The 27,440-nt window shown below is 39.9% G+C and overlaps 1 protein-coding gene across 1 annotated transcript in view; it reads right to left on the minus strand.

Moving 5' to 3' along the window:
- lrig1 (leucine-rich repeats and immunoglobulin-like domains 1) overlaps positions 1-27,440 on the minus strand; it is a 40,756-nt gene that overhangs the window by 3,434 nt on the left and 9,882 nt on the right. The window contains exons 2-16 of the mRNA XM_079843999.1: positions 23,949-24,020; positions 22,970-23,044; positions 16,179-16,316; positions 15,921-16,064; positions 13,276-13,419; positions 12,954-13,097; positions 11,291-11,434; positions 8,007-8,087; positions 5,604-5,675; positions 5,140-5,211; positions 4,207-4,370; positions 3,771-4,091; positions 2,348-2,629; positions 1,030-1,461; positions 804-935 (exon numbers count right to left, since the gene is read on the minus strand). Of these exons, the coding sequence (XP_079700125.1) occupies positions 804-935; positions 1,030-1,461; positions 2,348-2,629; positions 3,771-4,091; positions 4,207-4,370; positions 5,140-5,211; positions 5,604-5,675; positions 8,007-8,087; positions 11,291-11,434; positions 12,954-13,097; positions 13,276-13,419; positions 15,921-16,064; positions 16,179-16,316; positions 22,970-23,044; positions 23,949-24,020 (2,417 nt within the window). The remainder of the gene's footprint in view (positions 1-803; positions 936-1,029; positions 1,462-2,347; positions 2,630-3,770; positions 4,092-4,206; positions 4,371-5,139; positions 5,212-5,603; positions 5,676-8,006; positions 8,088-11,290; positions 11,435-12,953; positions 13,098-13,275; positions 13,420-15,920; positions 16,065-16,178; positions 16,317-22,969; positions 23,045-23,948; positions 24,021-27,440) is intronic.

A 27,440-nucleotide genomic window follows, 5' to 3' on the forward strand; every position in this document is an offset into this window, starting at 1 on the left:
ACTCCCAGAATGCACTTGCTTCGCATTTCCTACGAGGCCACTCCCAAAGCCACGCCTACCGGTTACGGAAGATTTGGTTTCAAAGCGAACTGCAACCCGCCCCCTAATTTTAAACCGAAACTAAAATGACCACGGCCGCCCGGTATTCATTCACGGCCTCAGTCATTCACGGTGCGTGTCCAGTCTAGCACGTTTTCAGTTCATGCCTATGAAGGCTTAACTTTCAAAGGAATTCAGTGAGAACACTTGCTTTGCTCTGCAGCGCTCCGTTATGAATGTCCGTGCGACCGTCTGTGTCTTACATTCTGTGAGTGAGATCCCACCCCTGTGGGCGGGTTGAAAACATGCGGAACTAGCTCCTACTACTAGCTGTAGTCTCTAGCCTCTGGCCAAAAAAGCATCAGATGACGATATTTGCCACAAAAATACATTTTCAGTCTTTTCTCAGTCTAGAAGGCACCAAATTCAAAAATAACTTCACATTTCTACTACACAAATGACAGTTTAAATACACATCCATCTTCCCAGCGCTGAAGTGCCCCTTTAAGATAGAATCCTAAATGGAATCTGCAGCAATAGAATCATGAATTTTTTTTTCCAAAGAGTACTCCTCATTCCTAAACTTCTATATTTTTTTGACTGAACTGATAATAATTTAAGCTGCCAAGTAGAATATATTACCATCGCCTGTTCTTTCCATTTAACACATTTTGGATAGTTTAAATATATTCCACAGATTTTTTTCCCTCTCAAAATTAGCTTGGGAAAAGTCTGGAACTACAAGAGAAGCATGGATACTGTACCATTGTTTTCTATGTGTCCATTGGGTTGAGATCCGCCATTGGACTCGACTCGTATACACACATCCTGTCTCTCTGATAAAGTGCCCTGAGAGGACAGGTAACTGGGGACATCAGGAGGGACAATGGTCTCATCTGTAAAAGGCAAGAGCAAAGGTTTTAGATTTAAAAAAATCCTCCTGCATAACATGCTGAGTCCTAAACAAAAAAACTGTGTGAATATACACACCTGTGTTTACACTGCACTCCTCGCTCTTCTTCCTTGTCTGGTAGATAATACACACCCAAACTAGTGATGTCACCACAATACTGGTCACCACAGCTATAACAATGATTCCAACAGTCACAGTGCTGGGGCTTGTAAAAGGCGCGCAGTCCTCGAATCGCTGGTAAACATTCAGCTGGCAGTGAGCGCGCTCCGTGCCGAGGGTGTTGGACATGACACACGTGTAGCGTCCTGCGTCTTCTAAGGTGGTGGTGCCGATCACCAAGAGCTGATTCCCTGGAGTGAAGTAGTGACGGTCGCTGGGGCGAAGAGGCTCCTCCCCCTTTAACCAGGTGATGCGAGGAGGTGGGCTGCCTAAAGCCTTGCACTGCAACGCAACAGTTTCGCCCACCACAACATTTCGATCCTCCATTTCCTGTGCAAGATGAGGAGTCTCTGCAGGAAGATTACAGGGAATAGTTATTGAATTACATACGGACATGGGTCAATTTGCCCCCTTAAATGGCTCAACATTGGGCTTTAGTTTATGTCACAGCTGCGAATCGTAATTGTATTGGACTAAATGCTGTCCTCGAGTACAAGATGAGTATTTTTGGAAAATGCTCATTTTATATCTGCTTAAATTGTATTTTGTCAACTTTTAGGGCCATAAAGCATTTAGGTCTGATTCCTGAACAAATGGCTCCCATGAACTGTTTCTTTTTAGTGAATAATACAATGTGACCAGTGTAGTCCAATTCCTGAGTGAACGATTCCTATGAACTGGTTCTTTTCAGTGAATGAATGCGATCAATCAATCATTTTTAGTGAATCAATAATACACAGTGGGACCACTATAGTCTGATTTCCAAACGAATGACGAACTGGTTCGTTTTAGTGAATTAAAAGCATGTGACCAGTGTAGACCAATTCCAGAACAAATGAACTGATTTTATTCCCAGTGAGAGCCATTTGTAGTCCGATTCATGAAACGATTGACTCGAGTCAATTATTTTTTAGTGAATCAAAAACAAAGCCCAGTTTAGGACAACTACACCGCAATGTCCACACTAAAATAATGATCCTTTCTGCCTAGCAATCCCTCAGTCCAGAGCTCAGAAATACTCCAAAAAAATACAACTATGTGAGCCCTCAGCACTTCCTCTACTGCCTGTGACCTCTTTCCTGACCTTTCACCTTCAAACCAGCACACAAAGCCCAGCTGCTTCAGACGGGGAAAGAAAACATTCTTGCGTAGAACAAAGCTGCGGTTAGCAAAACTCCAACAGTTTAATAAACAAATCTGAATTCCACACTGTAAATATGACAAAAATGCCCTTACCTAGCACTGTTAGAGTGACATTGGCGGAGATCATGCCTGCCGTGTTTTTGGCTGTGCAGCTGTACACGCCCATATCCTCAGGCTTCACGTCCATGATGAAGAAGACATCATCATCAGGCATCACACGCATGCGGCGCTCTCGGGCGGCAGGGAAATCTGTACCGCCATCTTTCTGCCACGCCACCTGTGGAGTCGGGTGTCCTTCGGCCGCGCACTCCAACCGCGCCTTCGTGCCCGTGCGGATCGTGATGTCGCGTGGGGTCTTGACGAATGAAGGCAGCACTGTGCACATAGAAAAGCAAAGGGAAATTAGCCCTAGCAAGGATTATTCCCATAATGTTGCTGCATCAGCACCAAACAAGCCCAGCATTCATAGCTGTGACTAACTCAATTGGCGATGGGAAATGGCTTGATTTGGACGGGCAAGAAACCAAAAATGCCTCAGGACAATCAATTTGCATCTGTTGCTCGAACTGACAAGGCATGTAATTCAAGTGTACTGCTAACAGCAGAGAAGCTAAAAAGTTTTCAAATTCTAGTGGCACAGTTTGCTCTAAATGTTCAAACTGAATTTCGCTGGTACAATTCACACGATGCCTTCACTGAAAGAAAAGCTCGGAGAAAATGTTGCATGATGGGAACTGGTGTGATTTGTACTTTTAAAGAATTACAGGTTAGACAGTCTTAAAAGTCAATTAAAAAAATTCACTTTTAAAGGCAATATATATATATATATATATATACACACACACACTATATTATATCATATATGTATAAGCATGTATATATTATATAATTTTTTTAAATATAAATATGTAATCATTATAATATATGTATATGTATGTATATATAAATATATATACACATTATTTATATATAATTGTATAATATATTGGTAAAGTATAATATTCTTGTAGCTGGGTTTGAAAAAAAATTGCTCATACTTTACAAAAAGGTTTCATTAGTTAAAACTACTTTAGTTAACATGAACTAAGAATTAATCATTATTGTGAAGTGTTGCCAAAAAAAAATCCATAATTACAAGCTAAACTAGACCCCCAAATATTTATACAAATTTATAAATATTTCAAACACATTATATATATTTTTTATTTAATAACCGTATTTAAAAATGTATTATTAAACAATTATTTTAAGCCTTTAAGAAAATGATGTTTTATTGTTTGTTAATGAGTTCAAATGTTTATAAATGACTATTGTGAATTAAGCATACACTGACGTATAAAGAAAACTATTAAATCATTAATTGCAATTGAAATGAAATGCTTCCACTGGAACAAAGGATCTTTGCATGATGGGCATTTTGTGCAAATGGTAAGACTCGATGAACCCATCACATCACACCCAGCTAAAGAAGAGAACTGAAAAGCACAGCTCTGTAGTTTAGGTTTGTTAAATGTACCGTTTACAGTGACGCGGGCCTTGTTAGAGTAGGAAGAGCCAAAGTGGTTACTGATGATGCACTGGTAGCGGCCCTCATGGTTGAAGGTGACGTGCCGGAGGTGGAGGATAGTGGTGTACTCCATCACCCCTCCATCACTGGCCCGCACATGGGCGAAGTTCTCCACCTCGGCTTGGCGTAGCGTCTCCTGGTCCTTGAGCCAGGTAAAGGTCATGGGTGAGCTGCTGCTGCTGGCAGCTGTGCAGGTCAGACGCACATCTTTGCCCAATACTGCTGCTGTGGTGACAGGGTTAACTGTGATCTTGGGTTTGGGAAGATCATCTGGAAGGAAGTGAACGCATAGACACATTTTAACACGTCTTAAGATTTAAGCTCTTCCTTTCTGTGACTTGCTTATTTGTCATGGACTATGGATGTAGGATATAGCACTGCTTACCACAAACAAAGCTTTGTGGTGGGGCCTGGTAGATGCTGGTGCCCTTTAAGTTCTCTGGGTGGGCACATGTGGCCTGAACGCCGGGCTGCAGCCCTCGTGTTACCAGCCACTCCGGAAACCACTGCAGCTGGCAGTCACACAGAAAACTATCGCTCTGAATATGTCTGCAGAAAGAGGGAGCGAAATAAAAAGATCAGGAAAAGCCAGTTAGCATGCATCTGACCTCTAAACTTCAGCCTGATGAAGAGGATTTGACAGAATTAATTGTTGACTTTCATGTCATCACAAAGTAGCTTCCAATATTCAAATACATTTTTTAAATAAAGTTATTCATTTTCAGACTGAAATATATTTAAGAACGTAATTTCAACAAAAATATTCTGTTGGTACTTTTTTTTTTATGCCAACCAAGGCTGCATTTTATCTTCAAAAATCCAGTCAAATTGTATTACAGTGGAATTAAACGTTTTCTATTTCAATATATTTTAAAATGTAATTTATTCATGTGATGGCAAAGCTGAATTTTCAGCATCATTACTACAGTCTTCAGTGTCACATTACCCTTCAGAAATCATTCTAATATGAGGATTTGGTCTTCAAGTAACATTTTTGTAATATTATCATTTAAATAGTAGTATTCTTATTAATAAATACTCAGGCACATGGGTTATAAAAAAAATGTATAAATGTGAAGTGGACTTAAATAAATTAAATATGAATTTTTTTAAATTTCGTCATTATCGATGGCATTCTATGATTTCCTTAAAGGAAAACTAAACACATTTCATTATGACTTGTACGTGCATGCGTGTATTCATCACAATTATTTGTATGACTGTTAACTGTCAGCCAATCATTCGTGATGTTGAGAAACATTTTACCCGAACGAGTGGTTGTGCGTGTGAAAAGGAGCATGTGTTTTATGGGACTCACAGGTAACGCAGGTTCTTCATCTTACTGAATGCCTCGGGTTGGATGGAGCGGATGGCATTTTCCCCCAAGTTCCTGTTGAGAGATTAAACAGGGCCCTCAGGCGTGACAGAAAGAGGACATGGGAATGTTCGCATACAGCTGCTGCACTCGCATGCAAATCTGCAGCCTATTTTTATACGGGATAACTTTGAACAAGGTGGAAAGACCCTAATATCAGATGTGGAGTTACAGCGTCTGCAGAAGTGCTTAAAAATTCCATTTCTTCTACGAAACTGGCCATATGCTCCATAACGGTGTTCTTGTGCAAGTTAAAGCTGGCTCTAACGAGACGAGAGCAGCTGGCCTTGCAAACCACCCCGTCCTCTCCTTTTACAAAGACACTATTAAATTGCTAGCAGCCCTCTTAAGCATTTACTTTTGGCAGCCGCTGCTGTAAGGGCCGAACGGCATTGTGGGATACTCACAGGTGCTCCAGAGCCTCCAGGCCCGAGAAGGCTTTCTTGGCCACCGACTTGATCTTGTTTCCAAACAGAGTTCTGCCGATTCCAGACACGCAGGGCGATAAATGAGTGGGAAGAGAGAGAGAGAGAGAGAGAGAGTGCACAATTAGTTGGGCTGAATCTGATAAGAGAGGGGGATTGTGGGATTGGAAATCTGAACTGCGTAGAGATTAGGAGGAGGGTGAGGAATCGGGGCTCGCCGCAGCTCTTCAAAGCTTACTTTTATCTTTATTAGAATTTAATAGCGATGACAAGGTGAAGCCCAGAGCTTGAGGTCGCATGAAAAGGAGCGTCAGTGGCTGGAGGACGACACGGCTTGTAAAGTAATAAAAGTGGCCTTGTCAAGGCTGTGGTTCAAAACCCTTGTAGAGGCTAATCCCGCTCGCTCTTCAAAAGAAGCCGTACGCACACACATACGGGACGGCGAAGGGGTACGGGCTCCTTTGGGGATGTCACCCCCCCCAGATGACACGATTTCCATTCTTAAGCATGTTGGACCAAAACAAGCCCCTGATCGGTGCACTTCCTGTCCAAGAGGGCTCAAGACTCCTCAGTCAGCACCGTGAAAGCCAGCACCTCCTCATATAAACCAGATTTGACACCCGACAATGTTGTCATTGCAATCAGGGGATGATCTTCCTGACCTTGGATGGGCGTATATTGGCCCACAATCTTGAGGCGTGTGTGGGGCTATTGCGTGCTGTGATAAACAAGACTTCACAGCAGCAGCAGAAAGAAAGAAAAAAAGATGCACCGATATTAAAATTCCTGCTGATAATGATAATCTGATCATTATTTTCATGTTATGCCTGATAACCAATAAATTACCAATGTTAAAAATCGATTAAAATCTATTAAAATCTTAATTGATTTTGAGATTCGTTCAAGATCACAATCTTACCTTTGTTATTAAATTATTGATTGATTTTAAATATTAACGATGACGGTGGGTAATCTAAATGTAAAAATGAGGGAAATTAACATGCATAATTAATATTGATGGATACCAACCAAAGAAAATATGTTAATGACAAGGAGTAATACATTTTTTACAATATGAATTAATATTTGTTAATATTAATGAAACGGCAACTCTTCATCGTTACGTGAGCTCAGGTCCATTAGATAATATTAACAGATACAACTTTTGATTTTTAAAAATGTAAATGTTGAAATGAACTAAGATTAAGAAATGCTGTAGAATTATTATTCGTTGTTAATTCATATAGTTAACTTACATGAACAAATGTCATTCAATAATGGCTCTTTATTAAATAAAGCATTCATTTAATTGTCAAAAATTATAATAAATCAAATCTCACCACTATAATAAAGTTTCATGAAACCTAGTTTATTCAATATATGCCCAGAAAACCCAGCCCCTGCCGTGTCTGTCAGCAGACTAATGGTCTGTGTGTGTGCGACAGCATCTGTCATCTCCTGAGAGACTAAGACATCACCTCCACTCATCTCCTCAGGCCCCCCCACCATTTCTGAAGCAACCACCCATCTGCAGGTCACCCTCTGTGCAGCCTCGAGCCCTGGGCTTCCATACCAACCCCATCATTCAAAAGCTCGAGCAGTTCGCTCTGACAAAACTGAGGTTTCAAATAGAACCCATTAAAATAGATGCTAACTGGATCCGTTGACATCATAGGCAGGGTCACATGGAATCTGTACGCGAAGATTTGAAGCGTGCAAAAGATTCAATCTACTAACACTTAAGTCATTCTCCCATTTTGAACTATAGGAATGGCCGCGCCCACATCTATCAAAACAATGGAAAAGACTTTGATGTTGTGCGCATCGCTCTCTAATTCTCACTCGCATATTCCCAGGTTGGGTGAATAGGCTTTTTGGCAGGGTGGCTGTCAGGATTTGGCCAGAGATGTGCATCAACAGGCGGCTTCCGCAGATTTGTGAACCTCTGCTCCCGTAACAAAAGGCACAGAGCGGGGCGTTTGATGTGTGTGAACACACCCCCTCCTCCGCCTGCCTCACATTTTATGCCCTCGCTGATTCCATCAAAACAGCAAAGCCAAGAGCTCATCTCCTATCGGTCAATGATGAAAAGCGTTCGCCCCAGTACTCAAATTCAAAAGACCTCCACCACTAAGGCTTCCCTTCCCAAATCTGCACTGCATGAAATATAAACCTTGTATAAGATGCGGGTTGAGGTTACGTGCGCTTCCTCTTATTTTTAACTCGATAAACGTGACATTCCTTGGAAAAGCATGGGTCTGATTTTGTACTACGCAATTCAATGTTTATTGTGGAGCAGGGGATGTGGATGTCACTTGTCATGGTTGCGAATGTTTAAGAATATCCAAAATGTGCAGAGGGAAAAGGAAAGAGCATGACACTCACAGCTTGTTGAGGTTTTCGAGGCCAGTGAAGGCCCCATTGGTGTCCTCTATAGTGCCGGAGATGTCATTGTGATCCAACTCCCTGCAGAGAGAAGAAAGAAAGATTAGGAAAGAGAGACAGCGAGTATGGAACAATTGACATTTGCTAAGGTCCGCCCACCTTGGTTACTGTTGTTAAGTTTAGATCTTCCCCGAAATGTACTGGACACTTACATGAACAATGATGTTCATAAATTGGATAAATATATTTTTTGGGAAAACATTGTGTGAAGTGTGAGGCACTTTTATCTGCCATTCTTTCTTTAAATAATTTTAAATAAAATGATTTTTAAAAACACACACATTTTGCATTTATTTTAAATGTTAACAACATTCATTTTATTTTACATGTATTTTATTTGTATATAAAATTCAATTAAATCAGTGTTTTAACATTTTTTCGATCATATCTGTAGAAAAAAAAAAATGAGGTAGGATTGATCCAGGTTTTAAAGGCGGTGCTTGACGGAGGGTCAATTCCTCGTCCATATACCGCTGACAGATGTTCAGCAATGGCACAAGCTGCCCTGGACACCTGGTTAAAAACAAGAACGTCCAACAACACGCTCTTTCTTGCTTTCTCTTTCTCTCTTTCCCTCCGCCAACCAAGCACATTCTTTTCTTTGTGAATTGTGACATTAAGGAGCGCAGCAACGCACAGGCCAATGCATGAATAATGCATGACAGCTGAAAGCATCTTGCACAAACACTCTTTCACACAGTTGCACACATATACTCACAATGACAGCCGCTTGAATCAGTCACCGCACCAACCATGTTGGCAGGTAAAGGCATATGGGCACATCGCATAATGCAACTTCAGACGACTCAAACAAGCCTGAGCATTGCCAGTGGCCTGCCTACACGGCCTAGCTTTCTGGTGAAAATCTCTAAACATGACGGATGTGGCTGGCCTGTTTCTCTAATTTAAATAATCGTGCTTTTAAAAACATTGTTGTGTGTCAAGCGCCTGTGTTTGCGCACGCTCTCAAATGGAGGATACTTTGAAAGGCTGTGCATTTGGCTGTACACATAAGCTAAGCATTCGCATCAAAACTCATGTATACTTTGGGCTTTATATGGTATTAAGGTGAGGTTGTTCTGTTCGTTTCAATAGGAATCCATGCAATCGGGAAGGTCACGTGAGGGTGTATGATTTAATTACCATCTATTTTGTTTTGTAAATTTGCAAATGCGCCACATTGACCAACAGAATGTTGCTTGGTTTGAAAACGAGAGCTGTGCTTTATACATTGCTACACTAGTAAAGGACAATGGATGTTTTTTTTTTTGCCCTGCAATACTTTGCTGAAATGTTCTAAATGAAAAGTGAAAGTGACATGTGAAGGCCAAGTTTGGTAACCCATACTCGGAATTTGTCCTCTGCATTTAACCCATCCAAGTAAGTGCACGCATATAAGGATTAGTGAGTAATGAACACACACACACACACACACACACACACACACTGCAAACTCTGGACACAAACACCCGGAGCAGTGGGCAGCCATTTGCTGCGGTGGCTGGGGAGTGATTGGAGGTTAGGTGCCTTGCTCAAGGGCACCTCAGTCATTTCCTGTCGGTATTGAGAACCCGCAACCTTCGGGTTAGCAGTCTGGCTCTCTAACCATTAGGCCACGACTGACCTAAAAGTGAGTGATCGCACCTTTACAATGTTTTGTTGGACTTTTAATGGTATTCTTTGAAGTACTATGGTATATGAATAGTAATAGTCATGTCAAAGTACCATGGAATTACCATCTGATGCCATTTTTTATAAGGGGTCCCTTTGTTTCTATGCTATAAAAAAAAAAAAAAGGTCTGTTGTCGCCAAAAAAGAATAAATGTCTTTTTGAGGTGAGAGGGTGGAGGGATTGTGCCCGTCCCTCCAGGCTGACAACCGCCCCTTTGGCTCATTCTGTTACTTTCCCTCCATGCCTGGCCTTGGCTGCCAATTTCCTATTCTTTCTGGCTGGCTGCTTGTGAATGGACCCTGGCTTGTTAAATGACAGTAGGGGCGGAGGCCCCCAGGCCTGACCCCTACCTACTCGGCTCAAAGACGGTCCGGTTCTGGTCTTTCACACCCGACCAGGGCTTCTCTCGCCCGGCCAGGAGCGCGCACCAATTAAAACCTCCCCTGCTTCTTTTCAACAGGAGCCCCAGCAAGGCACTAAGGCCATGATTAGATTAGAACTGGCTCAGAGGAGAGCGAGAGAGAAAGTGAGGGAGAGAGAGAGAGAGAGAGAGAGAGAGAGAGAGAGAGAGAACGATATAAAGGAAATCAAGCAAGTAAGACATAAAGGAAGGACTGAACAAAAGAAAACAGAGGCCCTCACAATCGCACTTCACAGGCCCCTTCCCCCCACACTCTGCCCACTGCCAGCAGCGCTGAGGGCCGTGTTGTGCCTTGGCTTGTCACCCTACTGTGAAAAAGCCTTCATCTAAGAAAGTAAAGGCAGAATTCTTCTCTCTTTTCTCTTTTGAGACACTGAAAGAGGGGGGCATGAAGTGGCGGTTGAGACTTTGTGTGTCTATAGAAGTCAGGCAGGAGAGTTGGTCTCCCATAATGCCTTTCACTGTGCTGGAAAAAAAAAGGTTGCCTCTACTAGGAGGCCTTGAGCAGGGTGCACATGTGCATCCAACTTTGGTGGGAACCAACAAGGAAACAATGAGGAAAAGAAACCAGAAAGCTTTCTCACCAGACTTAATGGCTAAAGGCTACTTTAGCAAATGCCACTAAATCAATCAACACGTTCTTCTGCCACAGTTTTAATTCATTTAGAAACTAAGACCGTTTTGTTTACCCATTTCAAGAAGGGAAACGCTGTCTAGAACGCTGTGGATCAATTGATTTCAATGGGGACAGTGTGTTACCACAACATTTTTACTGCATTTTTTTGACAGACGGGGTCTCTTTTTTATTATTTATTTCTTTTAATTTCTGTTTTTCTTTACCATTTTATTTTATGCATTTCATTTTACTGTTCTATTTTATGTTTTTTTTTTTTTAAACAGATATTAGAGAAAGAAAAAATTGGGGGTAGAAAGGAAAAGGAATGTGATCAGGGCAGACTTGAACCTGCTTTCTTCGTATGAGTACCATGACTCTATGTGACAGAGCTGTGGCTGGCATGTAGACCTTCCAAACCACTCTGCCACAGCTTTGACACCATCAAGTGTTTTTCACATGCAGGGTTAGTCCTGTTCTGGATCCTAGAGGCTTCCTCACAGGGTAAGAACACTTACAGCGTACGTAGGGAACTAAGGCCTCTGAACGCTCCCTCCGTGATGTGACTGATGGAATTGTGTCCCAAACGCAGCGAGATCAAATTCACCAGCTTGGCAAAACTACCCTCGGACAGCTTCGTCAGGTTATTATAGGACAAGTTCCTGAAAAAAAAAAGGAAAACAAACAAGAACTGCATTACATTTTTGCATTTCCATATTATGGTATCCTCGATTAGCTTTTGCAAACTTAGGCTTTTTCAGAATGCAATAACAACCGTGTCATAAACCTATCTGCAAAATCACGGCGGACCACTCAGCTGATACCGCAGTCAACATGCCCTACCAATAAAGACTCGTTACCCCCACAACGGACTAGAGAGTTAGCTAGAGGAAGATATCGCGTGCAGGGAGGAAACAATACGCTTGACAGGACTGTGCAGTGTATACACACACATTCGCCCAGATAAGATCACTTTCACTCAGGTACAGGTCTCCATGTAACACTTGGCAGACATATACGCGGAGGATTACGTGGTTTTCTTTAACTAGCATCCGAAGAGATGAGTGAAAACGGCGCTGAGCTCCTAAGCGCTGGCAATCCCGTGCATCATTAGGGGATAAACAGAGCTTATCTACAGCAAGACGAGGAGTGCCGTGCGTTTAGTGCAGTAGGTGATACTGTGGACAAATGCTTCCGTGTAATGTAAAGATTGGGTTCGATTACATTTCTACCAGGTGTCAAATTTGAACAATAACCCAGATTATATCCCCCTGTAGATTACATTTGATGTTATATACACTACCGTTCAAAAGTTTGGGGTAAGTTCGATTCAGCAAAAAATTCAGCAAGGATGCATTAAACTGATCAAAAGTGACAGACATTTACAATATTACAAAAAATATATACAGCTCTGGAAAAAATTGAGAGACCACTTAACATTTCATTTTTTCCAGAGCTGTATATTACAAATAAATGCTGCTCTTTTTAATTTTCATATTCATGAAGAAGCCTGAAATAAATGTATCATGTTTTCCACAAAAATATGAAGCAGCACAAAACCAGCCTTGAAGACCAAATCAGCATATTAGAATTATTTTTTGAAGGGTCATGTGACACTGAAGACTGCAGTTATGATGCTGAAAATTCAGTTTTGCCATTACAGAAATAAATTACAATATATTACAACATAAAGGTCATTTCAATTGTAATAATATTTCACAATATTACTGTTTTTTACTGTATTTTTGATCAAATAAACGCAGCGTTGGTGAGAATAAGAGACTTCTTACAAAAACATTTAAAAAAAAATACTTGTACAAACCCCAAACCTTGAATGGTAGTGCATATATGTACAAACAGCAGGAAATCATCTTTTTTTTTTTTTAAATAGCAGATTTACATAGATTCTAAATCATAAATGTAATTCTAACATTCGTCAAGCAACGTTGTATTTCAGCGACATGTCAGCTATCTTAAACCATAAAAGTTACAGTTAGGCTAATGAATTATATGATTCTTAGTGTGTGTGTGTGTGTAACATTTCATTATTTTAAACAAGAAATAAATGTACATTTTGTATTGATTATTTTTAATTATATTTAAGGTTTATTAAAGTTGTATTTATTTATAAAGAAGAACGAGGAGGAGTTGGTATAGGAGAGGAAGAGAGTTGTGTCTCACAGTTCTCGGAGTCTCTCACAGAAGCCCCAGCCCTCAGGGTTAAAGTTAGAGATGGAGTTGTTGGAGAGGTAGAGCTGCAGGAGTGACTCCAGACCGTACAGGGAACCGCTGTTCACCTCCCGCAGACTGTTATAGTCCAGGTGCCTACACATGACAAAAAGCAAAGCAAATGCACACAATAAAATCGCTGTATGATACAAAGAGATTCACTACATGTGGTGGATGTATATTTTATTGCAGGTCACTGTTATATAAAAAATATAAACGTATTATAAATGGTCTATTGTGACAACCATTAATAATTATGAAGGTTTGGACTCACAGAACCCTCATCCGGGCCAGACCCCAGAACGCCCCATCCGTCAGCTTGCTGATGTTGTTTCTCTGAAGCTTGAGCACTTCTAAACTGCTCAAACCTTGGAAGGTGAGTCCCTCGATCAACCGCAACCTGTTCCTGCTTAGCTCCCTACAAAACACACAATTAAAATGTGAATAAAATAAAAATACATACCAAAAAGGTTGAAGTACTTGAGGAAATGTAGTCCACGGCATGATATTCTGAAGACATTCAAAATAACGATTTTTTTATCGGCATCTATGGTTTCAAACACAACCTTTAACATTTGCACAAAAAGGGTTCTTCAGATTATTATAATATTCTTCCCACTGAGAAAAAAAAAGGTTCTTTAAAAGAACCATTTACTGAAAGGTTCTTTGGGAAAACTTGAGTGTAGAATTGTAAACTGATAGCATGTCCAGCTGACCATCAGGTCAAATAAAGCAGCTCAGCTCCCTCTTCGATGTCACAACTAACTAACTTATTGTTCCCGCTCACCAACATAGCTGTGGCTTTGCGGTTGCTGAAATGCGCTCCAGGTGTGTGTGAATGTGTGTGAGAGGTTTAATATGAGCTTATGTTGCCTCATACATGCATAGATTCAGTATCATTCTGTCCACCTGAAGAACAAAGCATATTTTTGATGGAAGTCTGATATGAGCAGAAATAAAGAGCTTAGGTACAGATGGTCACGCTTGGGGCAAAGAGGGATCCAAAGATCTGCAATGAAGTGAAAGAATTGTCCTGCTCTAATGTTTACCAATGGTCTTCTTAGCATGAATGCTTATCCGTTTAATAACATGTGGAAACAAGTGTTGGGGGAGGTACTTTAAACTGTAGCTTCCAAAGCTGCTGAATAATTTAAACTACTCATAAATTAAAAGAAGATGAACTACCCTTTTAAAAAAGCAGTTGCACAATAACAACAATTGAACAAATGAGGTTATACTAATGTGACTAAGTCAAAAACAGTAGTAGAATAGACATGCAGGGTTGTGTCACATTACATTTGGGTTTACATTGGAAACATTGTGTTTGAAAACAGCTGGACGAAGTGCAATTAAAAGGACCAAAACTTGGGGGTTTTGAGTTTAATTTTTAACTTGACAGTCCATCTATAAAACGCAGCATACATGGTTTGCCGCTAAAAAGCAGTGTGAATTGTGCTATAATTGAAAGCAAATGCATTTAAAAGAAGCAACTTCTGGCAAAAGGGTTTTACTATGTTTACACTTTAATTGAAGGACATATGTTAAAGGATTAGTCACTTTAAAATGAAAATGTCCTGATATTTTACTCACCCCCATCTCATCCAAGATGTTCATGTCTTTCTTTCTTCAGTGGAAAATAAATTTAGTTTTTTGAGGAAAACATTCCAGGATTTTTCTCCACATCATAGACTTCAATGGCCACCAAAATGTTGAAGGTCCAAATCAATGCAGTTTCAAAAGGTCTTCAGAGGCTCTGCACGATCCCAGACGAGGAATAGGTTCTTATCTAGCGAAACGATCGGTCATTTAAAAAAAAAAATTATAATTATATACTTTTTAACCTAATTTGCTCATCTTGCGCTGCTCTGCTTCGGCCTCGGATTGCATGATCACATCGGAAAGGTCACGCTAGACATAGGCAGAAGTACCGCCCCCGTGTTTACAAAGTGGACGTACGAAGACTAATACAAAATGTCCTTTAGCAATAAAAAAGGTAAAAACGATGTGGGACGAGTTTAAAATTGAAGATGGGAGTGTTTTTGGCAAAGGGTGTTTGTATTAGTCCTCGCACGTTCACTTGGGGCGGTACTTCCACCTACATCTAGCGTGACCATTTTGACATGATTATGCAATATCCGTGGCGAGCCACAGAGCAGCGCAAGATGAGCAATTTAGGTTAAAAAGTATATACATTTGAATAATTTTTTTAATGACCATTCGATTCGCTAGATAAGACCCTATTCCTCGTCTGGGATCGTGCAGAGCCGCTGAAGACCTTTGAAACTGCATTGATTTGGACCTTCAACATTTTGGTTGCCATTGAAATCTATGATGTGGAGAAAAATCCTGGAATGTTTTCCTCAAAATATATATTTTTTTTATTCGACTGAAGAAAGAAAGACTTGAACAACTTGGAAGAGATGGGGGTGAGTAAAATATCAGGAAATTTTCATTTTGAAGTGAACTAATCCCCTAATAATAAAAAAAAAAATTATTTCCAGAGTATAAATCTAAATTATAAAAAATATAATTATTTAATATTATAAATAACTTTTCTATTTCAATATATTTTAACATGTAATTTATTAATGTAATGGCACAGCTGAAATTTCAGTCTTAAGTGTCACATGATCCTTCGGAAATCATTCTAATATGCTGATTTTGGTGCTTAAGAAACATTTATTATTATCAATGCTGAAAACAGTTGTGCTGCTTAATATTTCTTTGGAAACTGTGATATTTTTAAGGATTCGTAAATGAATAAAGTTCAAAAGAACAGCATTTATTTTATAACATTATAAATTGTCTTTATCAGTTTTGATCAATTTAATGAGCCCTTGCCCTTAGAAAGTATTAGCCTAATTTCTTTCTTTCTGACCCCAAAACTGAGCGTGTATATGGACATTATAGTGCACTCACAGCTGTGTGAGCTTGGGCAGCTCCAGGCCTTTAACAGGAAGATGGGTCAGTCGGTTCCGGCTAAGTCTGAGGATTTGCAGACTCCCGGCGAGGTTCTTAAATGCCCCGAACTCCAGATGAACAATCTTATTACTGCTCAGGTGCCTACAGAGATGAAATATCACGCTTCAGATTATGAAAGAATACAGTGTTACATGAAAACGCAGATGTTCACAGTTATATCTATTTGAAAGAGAGAGAATAGAGTGCGTTTCTTACAGGTCCTTGATTTGTAACCCCTGGGGGAAGCAGTGCTCTCTCAGCTCTGTGATGTCATTATTACTCAGATCTAGCGTCTCCAGAGCAGAGAAGTTCTGCAGCAGGCTTCCCTCCAGTCTGCGGATTTTATTATGGTGCCTAGAAGGGGGAAAAAAAGAACACATCTATTATAACTAACTCTATACACAGCTGTATAAACCTTCACGGAGTGTTTAATATGGTTTCACGTGACACTCTGGACAGATTACATACTAATCTATTGTCTACACAGATCAGACAAACAAATGGAATATCCTGTAGATCTGTCCTTGGTTACTCTAGACTTATAATTCTCACGTCACGTTATCGCAGTCTCTTTCGGTTTATTAGTGCATAGGCAACTATGTTAAACCATATGTCGACCCACATATCTGCGCTGATAGGCGGCTGGCTGCTCTAACCACATGAGGCTCTTTCGGAGAGAATGTGTCAATGGGGCTTTGAAGCCCAATGGAGGCTTGTTTCCACACACGCCTTCAGAAGTGCCAAGTGACTGTGGCTAGATACGGTAACTTGATTTGTCAACACACACATGCAAACGCACAAACACATACAGGCCTGGAATCCCAAACAAAAACCCAGCAATGGTGACAAATATCAGTCAGATGAAAGATTCATCTAACCCTGTGTATGTCTGTTTCTGTACATAAAGCTCCGGGTGCAACAGAAGAGATTAACAACAGACTAAATATATTATGACTCAAATAACTTTTGGATGTTAAAATACTTTCAGCCGATTCCAGTTTAAAGTGAAAAGACAACCATATGCCACTTCATTTCAGCTCTAAAACGTTTTTCACACCAAGTGAAAGACAAGATTTTAAACTAGTTTGTGCACTGTTATTGATAAATCTGTTATTGCGAATACTTTAGTTTAGTTTAGTCAGACAATAAATGTAACAAATCAGGTATTCAGCTTTATTTCTCTTCCAAATCTCAAGCGATGCATTGGATTTGGATTAGATTTGGTGCAAAGTGTTAGAGATTAGTTTGAGAATGCTTTGGTTTTGTTTAGTCATGGTGTGAAAAATCTGGTATCCAATCTTCTGCATTGTATACGGATTAGATAGTGAACACTTTCATTTTGTTTGCGAATATCTCAAGCTCTTGTTTTGTCACAATTCAGTCCCACAACCTTTTTCAAAGGATAAAATAAAATGAATAAAACATGGTTTTAGAGTGAAATATTTGTTTTTGAATATTTTGTGTTCTCTTGTCGTTTAGTTGCATCAGGCTCGGTGTGAACGGTTGTCAACGGAGTAAAGACAAATCAATGACAGTTTTCTCTCAAGGGGGCTTAGGATTTTTTGTCCTTCCCCCTTTTTTTCTTTGCCTCTATTTCTCTTTAGGGTTGAGGCATGAGAAAGCAGCTGACTTAAGCATCACACTTGTTTTTGCCGGCCGCGGAAGGAATGGCGAGGTCAAGCTCTCCACATCTGGAATTTGTTTTGGGGTAGTTTCAGAGTAAGCCATCCCTGTACTGGAGGATGGGACAGTACTAAAGAAAAATCTCCCTCTATTAAACTTGCTACTAAAAACGTAAAGAGAGTGGGCTCAGGGAAATGACGTTGCATAAGATGAAAGCTTGGGGTAAATACCATGGGATATGAATATGGTTCATACAAAACAATTATGCATATCAATGTACCCTGGTATTACTTTCTGGTACCATTTATTTACCATATATCATGGTACCGCCATTTTATTTGCAAGGATACAGTGGGCCAACTGAACCTCCAATTCTAATATTCTCCATACCGAAAATGAGAGCTCGTACCTGAAACATCCCCCACTGAGGTTGGCTAGTCGCGCTCAAAGATCAATGCTAGCAGGAAACCCTACAAAGACCAGGCAGACAGGCCCATACAGCGAAGACGAGTCCGTCCGTGCTGGAACAACAAAGCCTCCTTATTCCGATTCTCAATTCTAAGTAAATCTCACAACAAACACATGGTCCGCTGAGACCAAGAGGGGATTTCTGCTCTGGTTGTCTGCTGGCAGGTGTTCTGTGGGAGCCTGATAGACCAGCAAGGCCTTTCCCAGTGAAGACGGGACCCGGCCGACACGCAGATGCTCCCTGGCTTGACCGTTTAACTGGAATTCTGGGTGGGAATTGTGAGAAGAGGGGGGGGGGGGGGGAGAAAGAGGAATGGAAGGACAGAAGAAAGAGCGAGCGAGAACGACGGAAGGAAAGAGAAAAGGAGGGGAGTACCCCCACTGTCCCACCTGAATAAACAGACAGAGGGTATGGATAAGGACGAGTGCTGTGCTTACCGCCCTACAGGATGTTCCTGTGACTAACAGAGCACTGAGACTCCACTGAGTAGCAGGTCAGCAGCTGGTGACCTTCTCCGGGCAAAAAAAAACATGCTGACGTTAACGAGAGAAACGGTCCATTCTCATGCGCTGGCCATCCCAGGCCTGAACCCACAGAACGTTTTAAAGTGGTACAGCTGGGATGACCACATCTGGGTTACAGGCAGCAGATCCTAAAACCGACGCGAGCCAAAACGATACTTTACAAATGGTTTACAAAGACTTTGCTTGTGGTTTAGTTGTTTTTCTTACACTTGTTTGGGTTAAAGTGAAATACTATAGCTGGGTTCCAAACCAATGTCTGGATCAGTGTCGGAATCAGTTGTTGAGGAGAGCGGGAGAGTGTGGGAGCTGAATGTCTTAGCCAGTTAATCCAACCAAAGCAGCGCCGCACAGAGGATTAGCAGGTTAGCTGCTTTAGGCAGCATTGATTGGCTTATCTGCTTGATGAACTCCAAAAGTAAGGAGAGGAAATGATGTGGGAAGGTTTGTGAAAGGGTGTTCTGAGCCCTCAAAGATCATTTCAGGTAGGGATGGATCGGAATGGAGTAAACTAGATAGTCTAACAAGCAACTAGTCTACATTTTTTGTTTTAAAGAGATAATTCACCCAAATCACCCATCATGTCATTCCAAATCTGTGACGCATTTTCTCCAGCAGAACACAACATTAGATATTTTGAACAAGGTTGGTTACCAAATAGCTTTGGTTACAATTGACTACAATTGACTTGCTGTATGAATTTATTTCTCTCAATTTTTTAAAGTTATACCGGTTTGGAACAACATGAAGGGGAGTAAATGATGGCAGAATTTGAATTTATAGATTAACTATCCCTTTAATATTTATTTTATTTCAAGAGTATAATTCCATACCCTTACAAGTTCAACTGCTATAGCCAGCAACAAATCTTCATTGTTCAACAATCAATTTCAACAATTACCTAAGAAATGAGTCTAAATGAAAAGTTCTTCAAACAATCCACCAGTTTGTCAAAATTTAAAATGCGCAACAAAAAAAACATGTAGGCTTGCATAACCCTAACATTAGTCAGGGAAGCCAAACAATTGGTAATTGGTAAAGTAGCAATATTAACAGGTCTGTCCAAGCCAATAGAAAAGAACACATGGGCGTTTGAACATCGACACACACTAGAACTTTGTGATATGGAACTTTTTGGCAATTTAATATTTAAGAATATTATTTTTGGCAACAAAACCAACATTGTTAACATATCAGTCATTTTATTGTGATTTTTATTTGGCTATTACGTTTCCTAAAACGATATAAATATATAAATTCTTACATACATTTTTAACTCTAAGGCCTGGTTTCACATACAGACCTCAGCTCAATTAGGACATTTAAGTAGCTTTTATAAATTTGCCTTAGGAAAAAACAACATTACTGGTGTGCATCTTGAGACAAAACAATGGCACTGACATATTTTAAGATAAGTCAGTGCAAGTTACATTCAGTTAAAACAGCTCAAACATGTATTTTAATCTTGGACTAGGCTTAAGCCTTGTCTGTGAAACCGGGGGAAAGTCTAATAAGTAGCAGTGGCTATTTTAATGAAATACTGGTTTCTTTAAATATGCCATAGTGAAAAATCTTTGAACAGATGGAAAATACCGAGATATAATACCAAGATACATTTAACAATCGAACGGTTTGACAAATACATGTGAGCTCCAGATACCCCAACCCCCAAATGCCCTACCATACACCTCACACAACTAGCTAGAGTAACATCTGTCAAACACTCCCTAACAGCTGACAAATCACAAAGCCGTTATATTTCAATGTGCATTTGTATTATATGGCATGCATTGCTGTGGCAGTAAAAAGTGAGACCGGATGTCCCACATCAAACTGTTTGAATACGAATGTCAGCAGTCAAAGGAAAAGATTAAAATCAGTAGAATGCCGACTCTGCTGTTTAAACACTTCACTAGAGAGAGAGGGAAAGAGAGAGCTACTGTTTAAATGGTGTACTCAGTTCAGATGAAACGGGGCATTGAGGAGTTTGGTGTTGGTGACAGACGAAGCAGTATTTTAGTGCTGGCTCTGTGGCCGTATCACAGGGGGCTGCTGTCCGACAGCATTCCAGCTGGTGAACTCAGAGGGAAGGAATTCTGCGAGCGGAGTTCCGAACAAGAGCCACGAGCAGGAGCAGGGTCAGGTGTTCCTCACAGGTGGAAATCGAGAACTCTCTCTCTTTCTGTTCATCCGTCTGTATCAGTAACCATCCGATCTCGCCCCCTTTCCGACTGACCCCTCCCCCCTTTTTTTTACAGTAACCCGTTTGATTGACAGCTACAGCTGGGCGTTCTACTGCATTCAGCTGTGCGGCTCAAAAAAGACGAGCCCTTCCCGATATGCAGCGGCCCTCTATAGCAACAGGCCTCGAACCAAGGCCAAAAAAAGAAGCACCCTTTCATTTGGACCTACATTCCCTGATCATCACCCCTCATTCCAACCTTTCCCAATATCCTCCAAGCACTGCTCGGCTGCGTAATATCAAATGTTCGAATCCTGTGAAGTGAACTGAGCAGTCATCAGGTTTTTCATCATTTCTGGGAGATGGTGATTAACTGCAAATCAATGAGGTCACACCATGACAGCACAACTGCCCGCTATAAAGACACTGATCGCTTTACCGCTCAAATGAACGACACATTTGGTAGTGGAGAGATATATTACAGATGGGAACATGATCCGTGCAGAAGACAGATTTCTGCTGGGATATCAGTCGGTGTGAAGGAGATACAGGCAAACTGGTGCTCTGTAACATGGATATACAGACTGAACATGACTTAAGTCTAATAAAACCAAGCTTTATTTAAGTGTGTAAAGATACTTTTCGGAAATTTTGATTCTTTATATTGTCACCGAAACTCGGTGACAATATAACCGTTATGTAACCGGAACGAATCTTAAATTCAAACGTGCTTTCGCGCTTTGACTGGCGCCGAGCCAGAGACGCTCAGGGCTCGTCACATATCACAACTATTCAGTGTTTTCAACCACATAATGTTTATTTTAGCTTTCAGACATTTAAATGCTCATAAGTACTAGCAAAAAAAACACACTGATGTCTATGGAAGCAACAATAACAATCCTTTCAGATGGTTATAATTTGACTACGTGTTTTATTCATATCAGATACACATTATATAGTTTACTCTATTCTTCAGCGGTCACTTACTTTCATGTATTTCGTGAGACGTTGATAGCTGTTGTAAATCCAACAGATCCGATTCTCATGGCGGCGCCCATCGCGCATTATAGATCAACTTATTTGAAAATCAGAATATCAGATAGTTTGTGACATAGTTAACAAGTTTGTGAATATTCTGAATAAAAAAGAAAAAAAAATGAAATAAACCCGATACAGCTGAGCTGTCATACAGCACTATTGCGGCTGCTGTGTCATGTGAGAAGCATGACGCGTCGCCATGGAAACAATAAGGCAATGCATTCTAAAATATTTCGCCAGAGAATATGGTCATATTTCTGCAAAATAATGCTGAACCTTGAAGTTGGTTTGTAGCATACCAAGAATACAGACTACTTTGCTGTTATTAGTACTGTAGTGTTATTTAGTGTTAAATTAGGCCTATTGTAGTTGGGTTAGGTGGCTTAGGTTTTACTGTGAATTTGTTACGTAAATTGTGTTTTGTAATTATTTATATTTATATATTTAAATATACTTTAAACTTTTAATAAATTGTTTAATTAAAATAATTTTTTTATATATATTTTTTCAATAAAAAGCCATTCTTTAATGTCATCCGCCTCGTTTTGTGGCACCATTTAGGCACTGGTATCATTTTAAAAGCATCGGTTTGGCACCGGTATCGTAAAAAAAACCAACCGATACCCAACCCTAGTTATTCTGCATTGCTGTTCGTTGACACTTTATGGCACTGAAATTACACACTTCACCTTTGATATTAGTTTAAGTATAAACCTGACATTCATCACTAATATTTTCATCTTGTGCAAAACTATCCGTGTTACTATAATACTCTGAAAACTCATATTCACAAACCATAAATGCGTACCTGGATTCTGAGGAAGGAATGGGCTTAACCACCAAGAAACAAACACAGATACACATGATCACCCCAAATAAGGTAGTGATTCTCCAGGGTAATGCTAGTAAAGGCAGTCCCACCATTCTGAGTTTCACTAGCACAGCCAGCAACACTAAACACCATACAGAGGTGGGAATTTTTAGGCTTGCACAATCCGAACTACAAAAATATTCAACAAGTAACAAGTGGAAAGGATTTCCTTGAAGCCTGATTTGCTAAAAGACAAAAATCCCTAAAGGAAAATATGACTGCTCACGCCATGCAAACAATAATTTGTGTCATGTATAGAAAGTGCCAACTAAGCAGCAGGCGTCATCATAGATGTTTACTTACAAGAACAGCGTAACGACTGTCGCTGCTGCGTCTCCAATTGAAGGGATGGATGTCAGCTCATTGTGGTCAAGCCTCCTGTCAATCAAAAGCACAAAATCCAGGTTAAACATGGCTTAATATAATACATTTACAACATTTTGAATAACATTTCTTGTAATATACCTCATAGATCTAACATTTTGAACATGCATTTCATGTATTTTGTGATATATTATATAATATAATATTTTACCATGGTAACGGGATACTATATAATATATATTTAAAATATATTTGAAAATGTTTTAATGTGTTTCGCATTATTATTACAGTATTAAAGCAAAGAATTAACACACACACTGACCATCCACACATTGAGAGAAAGTAGGCCCGTCTGGCTAAGGGCCAGACACAGTCCCTCGATGTATTAAATATTTACAGCGCAGGTTAGTGGCTGGTGTCGGGTGATGATGGAAGGCGCTTATAATAGCAAACCTCTTTATTCCCAATCTCTGCCACTTTCAGGACAATAGCCACCAGCAAAAGTACTTAAATATCCAATAGCACTGACAGCTTTAAAATGATTTATGACCGATTGTGGCTAAATGGCTGTAATTAACATTATTGCACCATTTAATGTACTTCATTCAATTGCCTCTCTCTGTGGGGCTTTAGCTGTGGGAATGTTTTCCAGCCAGGAACAGAAGTGGTACACGTAAAATGAACCAGCTCTTCTACTCGGAAACAAAGAATTGTCTTATAAATCATATGCTTGAATATGTGAATTGAATGAACTCAAATTAAGATCTATTTAAAAAGACATCACTGTCCTGAAAACACACATAGGCCATAAAGTTTGTGAAGGCCGACAACACCCTGGAAAAGTTGCTAGAACGCCAATTGATTTCATTAAGCAGGGACAGATTTACAGCTGACGTCGGGCAGATCTACAGGAGGTTTGGACAGGGACATGACGGGGACATGGGACCGGTCTACTCACACTTCTCTCAGGTTGGGCAGATTGGAGAGGATGTCCATATCGACTGCTGTCAGCTTGTTGTGGCTCAGATTTCTGAGTGAACAAAGAGAGGGAGGGGAAGAGAGAGAGAGAGAGAGAGAAATTTATTAAAACACTTTAGTCAGGCACTCACAACGGTCTACAGACTTTACTCCTTCAGTAAAAAGCGGTGACGTGAAAACGATCGCATTTCTCTCCCGAGCAGACCCATTCAAGCGCCCTAAATCTCTCGCCTCACTATATCTACTTTGCCAGCAGCAGCTTTCAACAACACACTGAACAGTCTATCAGTCCGGTTCATCACTGAAACGTGTCATATCGACACTTATGGCCCATAAATCAGAAACATCAACAGCCTCCTTTAGCAGGACGTCATCTTCATTTCACCGCTGTTCAGGCGAGCACTCATCCAAGGGCTTCAGATTGGGCTTGGCAGAGCGCTGACCTCCTGCTCTCCCTGCTGAAATGTCAGAGATTGATGGCGCTGTGATCTATAAAGCTCCTGTCAGCTCTGTGGTTTCTTCCTTTGCTCCTCGGCTACTGCCTGCTCAGATTTTCCTTTCGGATGGGCTGCACCACTCCGCATTGTTTATAGTTGGGAGTAATTGGTTTAAAAAGCGACCCATTGACTGAATTTATATTTACTTTTAGAGAAAGTTATGAGCAAAGAAAGCAGGAATGGTATTAGGAAATGATGCTGGTGAGATGAATTCGAACAGGAATTTCCCAAACAAACACCAAGGCTCAACGTGTCTTGATTCACACAACTTAAAGCTGCTGTCCGTAACTTTTTTTGTGTTCAAGATTAACACAAATTATATAATGAGAATGTACAACATGAATCCATTTTCCAAACCGTGTTTTTGTCTTACCCTGAATCATTATGGTACACTTATAATAAATGTTTATATTGGGACTATTTCAGGCCAGACTGGTAGGAACCGCTGCGGAGGAGCACAGTCCCTGCGTGACTCGCCATAGACATAAACAGAGAGAAGTAGCTCCGGCTGCAATGTTCTTCCGCAAGACGCATGCAGTTCTGTTTATTAACCGCTAGAGCGCAAAAAGTTACTGCAGCTTTAATGTTGTTTTTGAAAGAAGTCTCTTATGCTAGCCAAGGCTGCATTCATTTTAGTATTCAGTATTATTTTGTGAAATATTATTATTTATTTAAAAACTTTCTTTTTTTGATGGCAAAGTTGAGTTCTTAGCATCATTACTCCAGTCTTCAGTGTCACATGATCCTTCAGAAGTCATTCTAATAATATGCTGATTTGGTGCTCAAGAAACATATATTATTCATGTTGAAAACAGTTGTGCTGCTCAATATTTTTGTGATATTTATTTCATGGTTCCTCAAAAGAACAGCATGTATATTTTAATAGAAATATTTTGTAAAATTATAAATGTATTTACTGTAACTTGTCATCTATTTAATGCATTTTTTTTTTATCATACTGACCCCAAATTGTTAAATACTAATATACTCCTCAATATATATTTTACAAGTATATTCCAGGTGAAATACTTACATTTAAGCTAGTTCATTCCTTTAAAATATATCATATATTTTGTAAATGAATATTGTCGGTTAAATATTGCACAATATTTTTTTTAAGGGATTGTCCTGGTTAAATAGACAGTTACGCACTTACAATGGAAGTCTATGGGGCAACAATTAGTGTGTGGGCTTTGGAAGTTCAGAAAGTGTAATAAGAAGTGTCCACCTGTAAAATCCGTTTAGAAAGCTGTTTGTTCCTGCAAACACAAATTATTGACTTTCGGATCATCTTCAACTCCCTGACTAACAGATTCAATGACACACCCACCTAGTTCCACTTAGTAGAGTCAGCCGTTTTAATCGGCAGCTCATCTGTGCTTGTAAAGAAACAATTGAATGATTGTTTTTCCATCTGCTGAGTGAGGCTTTGTGGAGCTAGCTGGTTGTAAAAAAGCGGAATTCCACCTAATGTGTTTCTCACCAAGAGCTGCTGTACGTACACAAACTTGAGATAGAACAGACATGGACTATAGTTATAATTTAGGATGGTTGTTTACCTTCTCAATTTAGCATTGTGTACCGAAAAAGGAATAAGCAAAAGGGAAAAATGTTTGAATGATGCAGACATCATAATTTAATAATCCCTTTAAGTAGCTCAATCTGTGCATATTCAAGCAGTAAAGTTGCGGGGGCGAAGCAATTTACTCTAGTACTTCATTTGGTCTGAACAGGAAAAACAGTCACAATGCCTCTGTGGTTCGGCTCATGTGTGTGTTTGTGTGGAGATAATAACACAGGGTGAGCTGCCCTGAAGGCAATCGTCTGACAGGGGTGAACACAGCAAAATTGCAGTCCTGTACCATGAGGCAATTACCTAATTATACCGAAGCAAAGTGAAAAATTGTAGGGTTTCTTAAAAGAGCCTCGCCAGGGGGCACAAATACTGCCAAAAAAAAATCATGTACGCCGTGTAGAACGGCAGTTGCTATTCTGCTTTAGCCGTTTCCAACCTGCAAATTGCTGAAAGTGAGCGTAATGAAACCAACAATCTCGTCTTTTACCCGCCGATTACTGACTGATGTGATGTTCATAGTAGTTTCCACTACAGAATTGTAAGGGCTGACCAAATATAAGGTTAAACAACTCCACAATTATCTGAGCTAAGAGATAATGTGTCAAAAGCTCTGTCAATCATTAGTGGGTGAGGCTAATAAAGAGGCGGTAAGTATTAGAGTAATTTAAATGTTTTACTGCTATACAACCAATCAAGACAAACTGCTCATTAGACTAGATCATGGGGACTTCATGTTTGAAGAACTGACCTATTCCTAACCAGCCAAAAAGGAAACGGGAGTCATTATATAATCAGAGTGTTTAATTCTCAGTCACTCCACTTTGTTCAAGCCTCTTTATCTTATCAGATAACACTAACTTTCACACCTTCAGGCTGACCTATGGGGCATAAATCACATGGCTGTTGTAACCGTACAGCACTGCAGACATAACTAACGCTCCAGTTTTCCAGTGAGGGTTGATTTAAATGTAAGACTTTTGTGGCTTCTGAAGTCCAAAATTTGAGTTTTGTGGCTTTTTGGTCCATGTCTACACTGTTTATGCTTAGTAAAAATGTCTTAATGTTTTTGAAAGATTGTTATGCTCACCAAGGCTGCATTTATTTGATGAAAAATACAGTAAAAGCAGTAATATTACTATATTTTTCAATAAATGTAATTTATTTCTGGGATGGCAAAGTTGAATTTTCACATGATCCTTCATAAATCATTCTAATATGCTGATTTGGCACTCAAGAAACATTTCTTAGTATTATCAATGTGAAAACAGTTGTGCTGCTTAATATTATTTTGTGAAAACCATGAAAGTAAAAAAAGAATGAACCCTTCGATATCTCACCTCAACTTCTTGTTTAAATAACTACTATTTTAAGATGGACAAAACATCAAGTTGTATCATGG

This window comes from Gobio gobio, assembly GCF_949357685.1.
Source record: "Gobio gobio genome assembly, chromosome: 19".
Taxonomy (NCBI): domain Eukaryota; kingdom Metazoa; phylum Chordata; class Actinopteri; order Cypriniformes; family Gobionidae; genus Gobio; species Gobio gobio.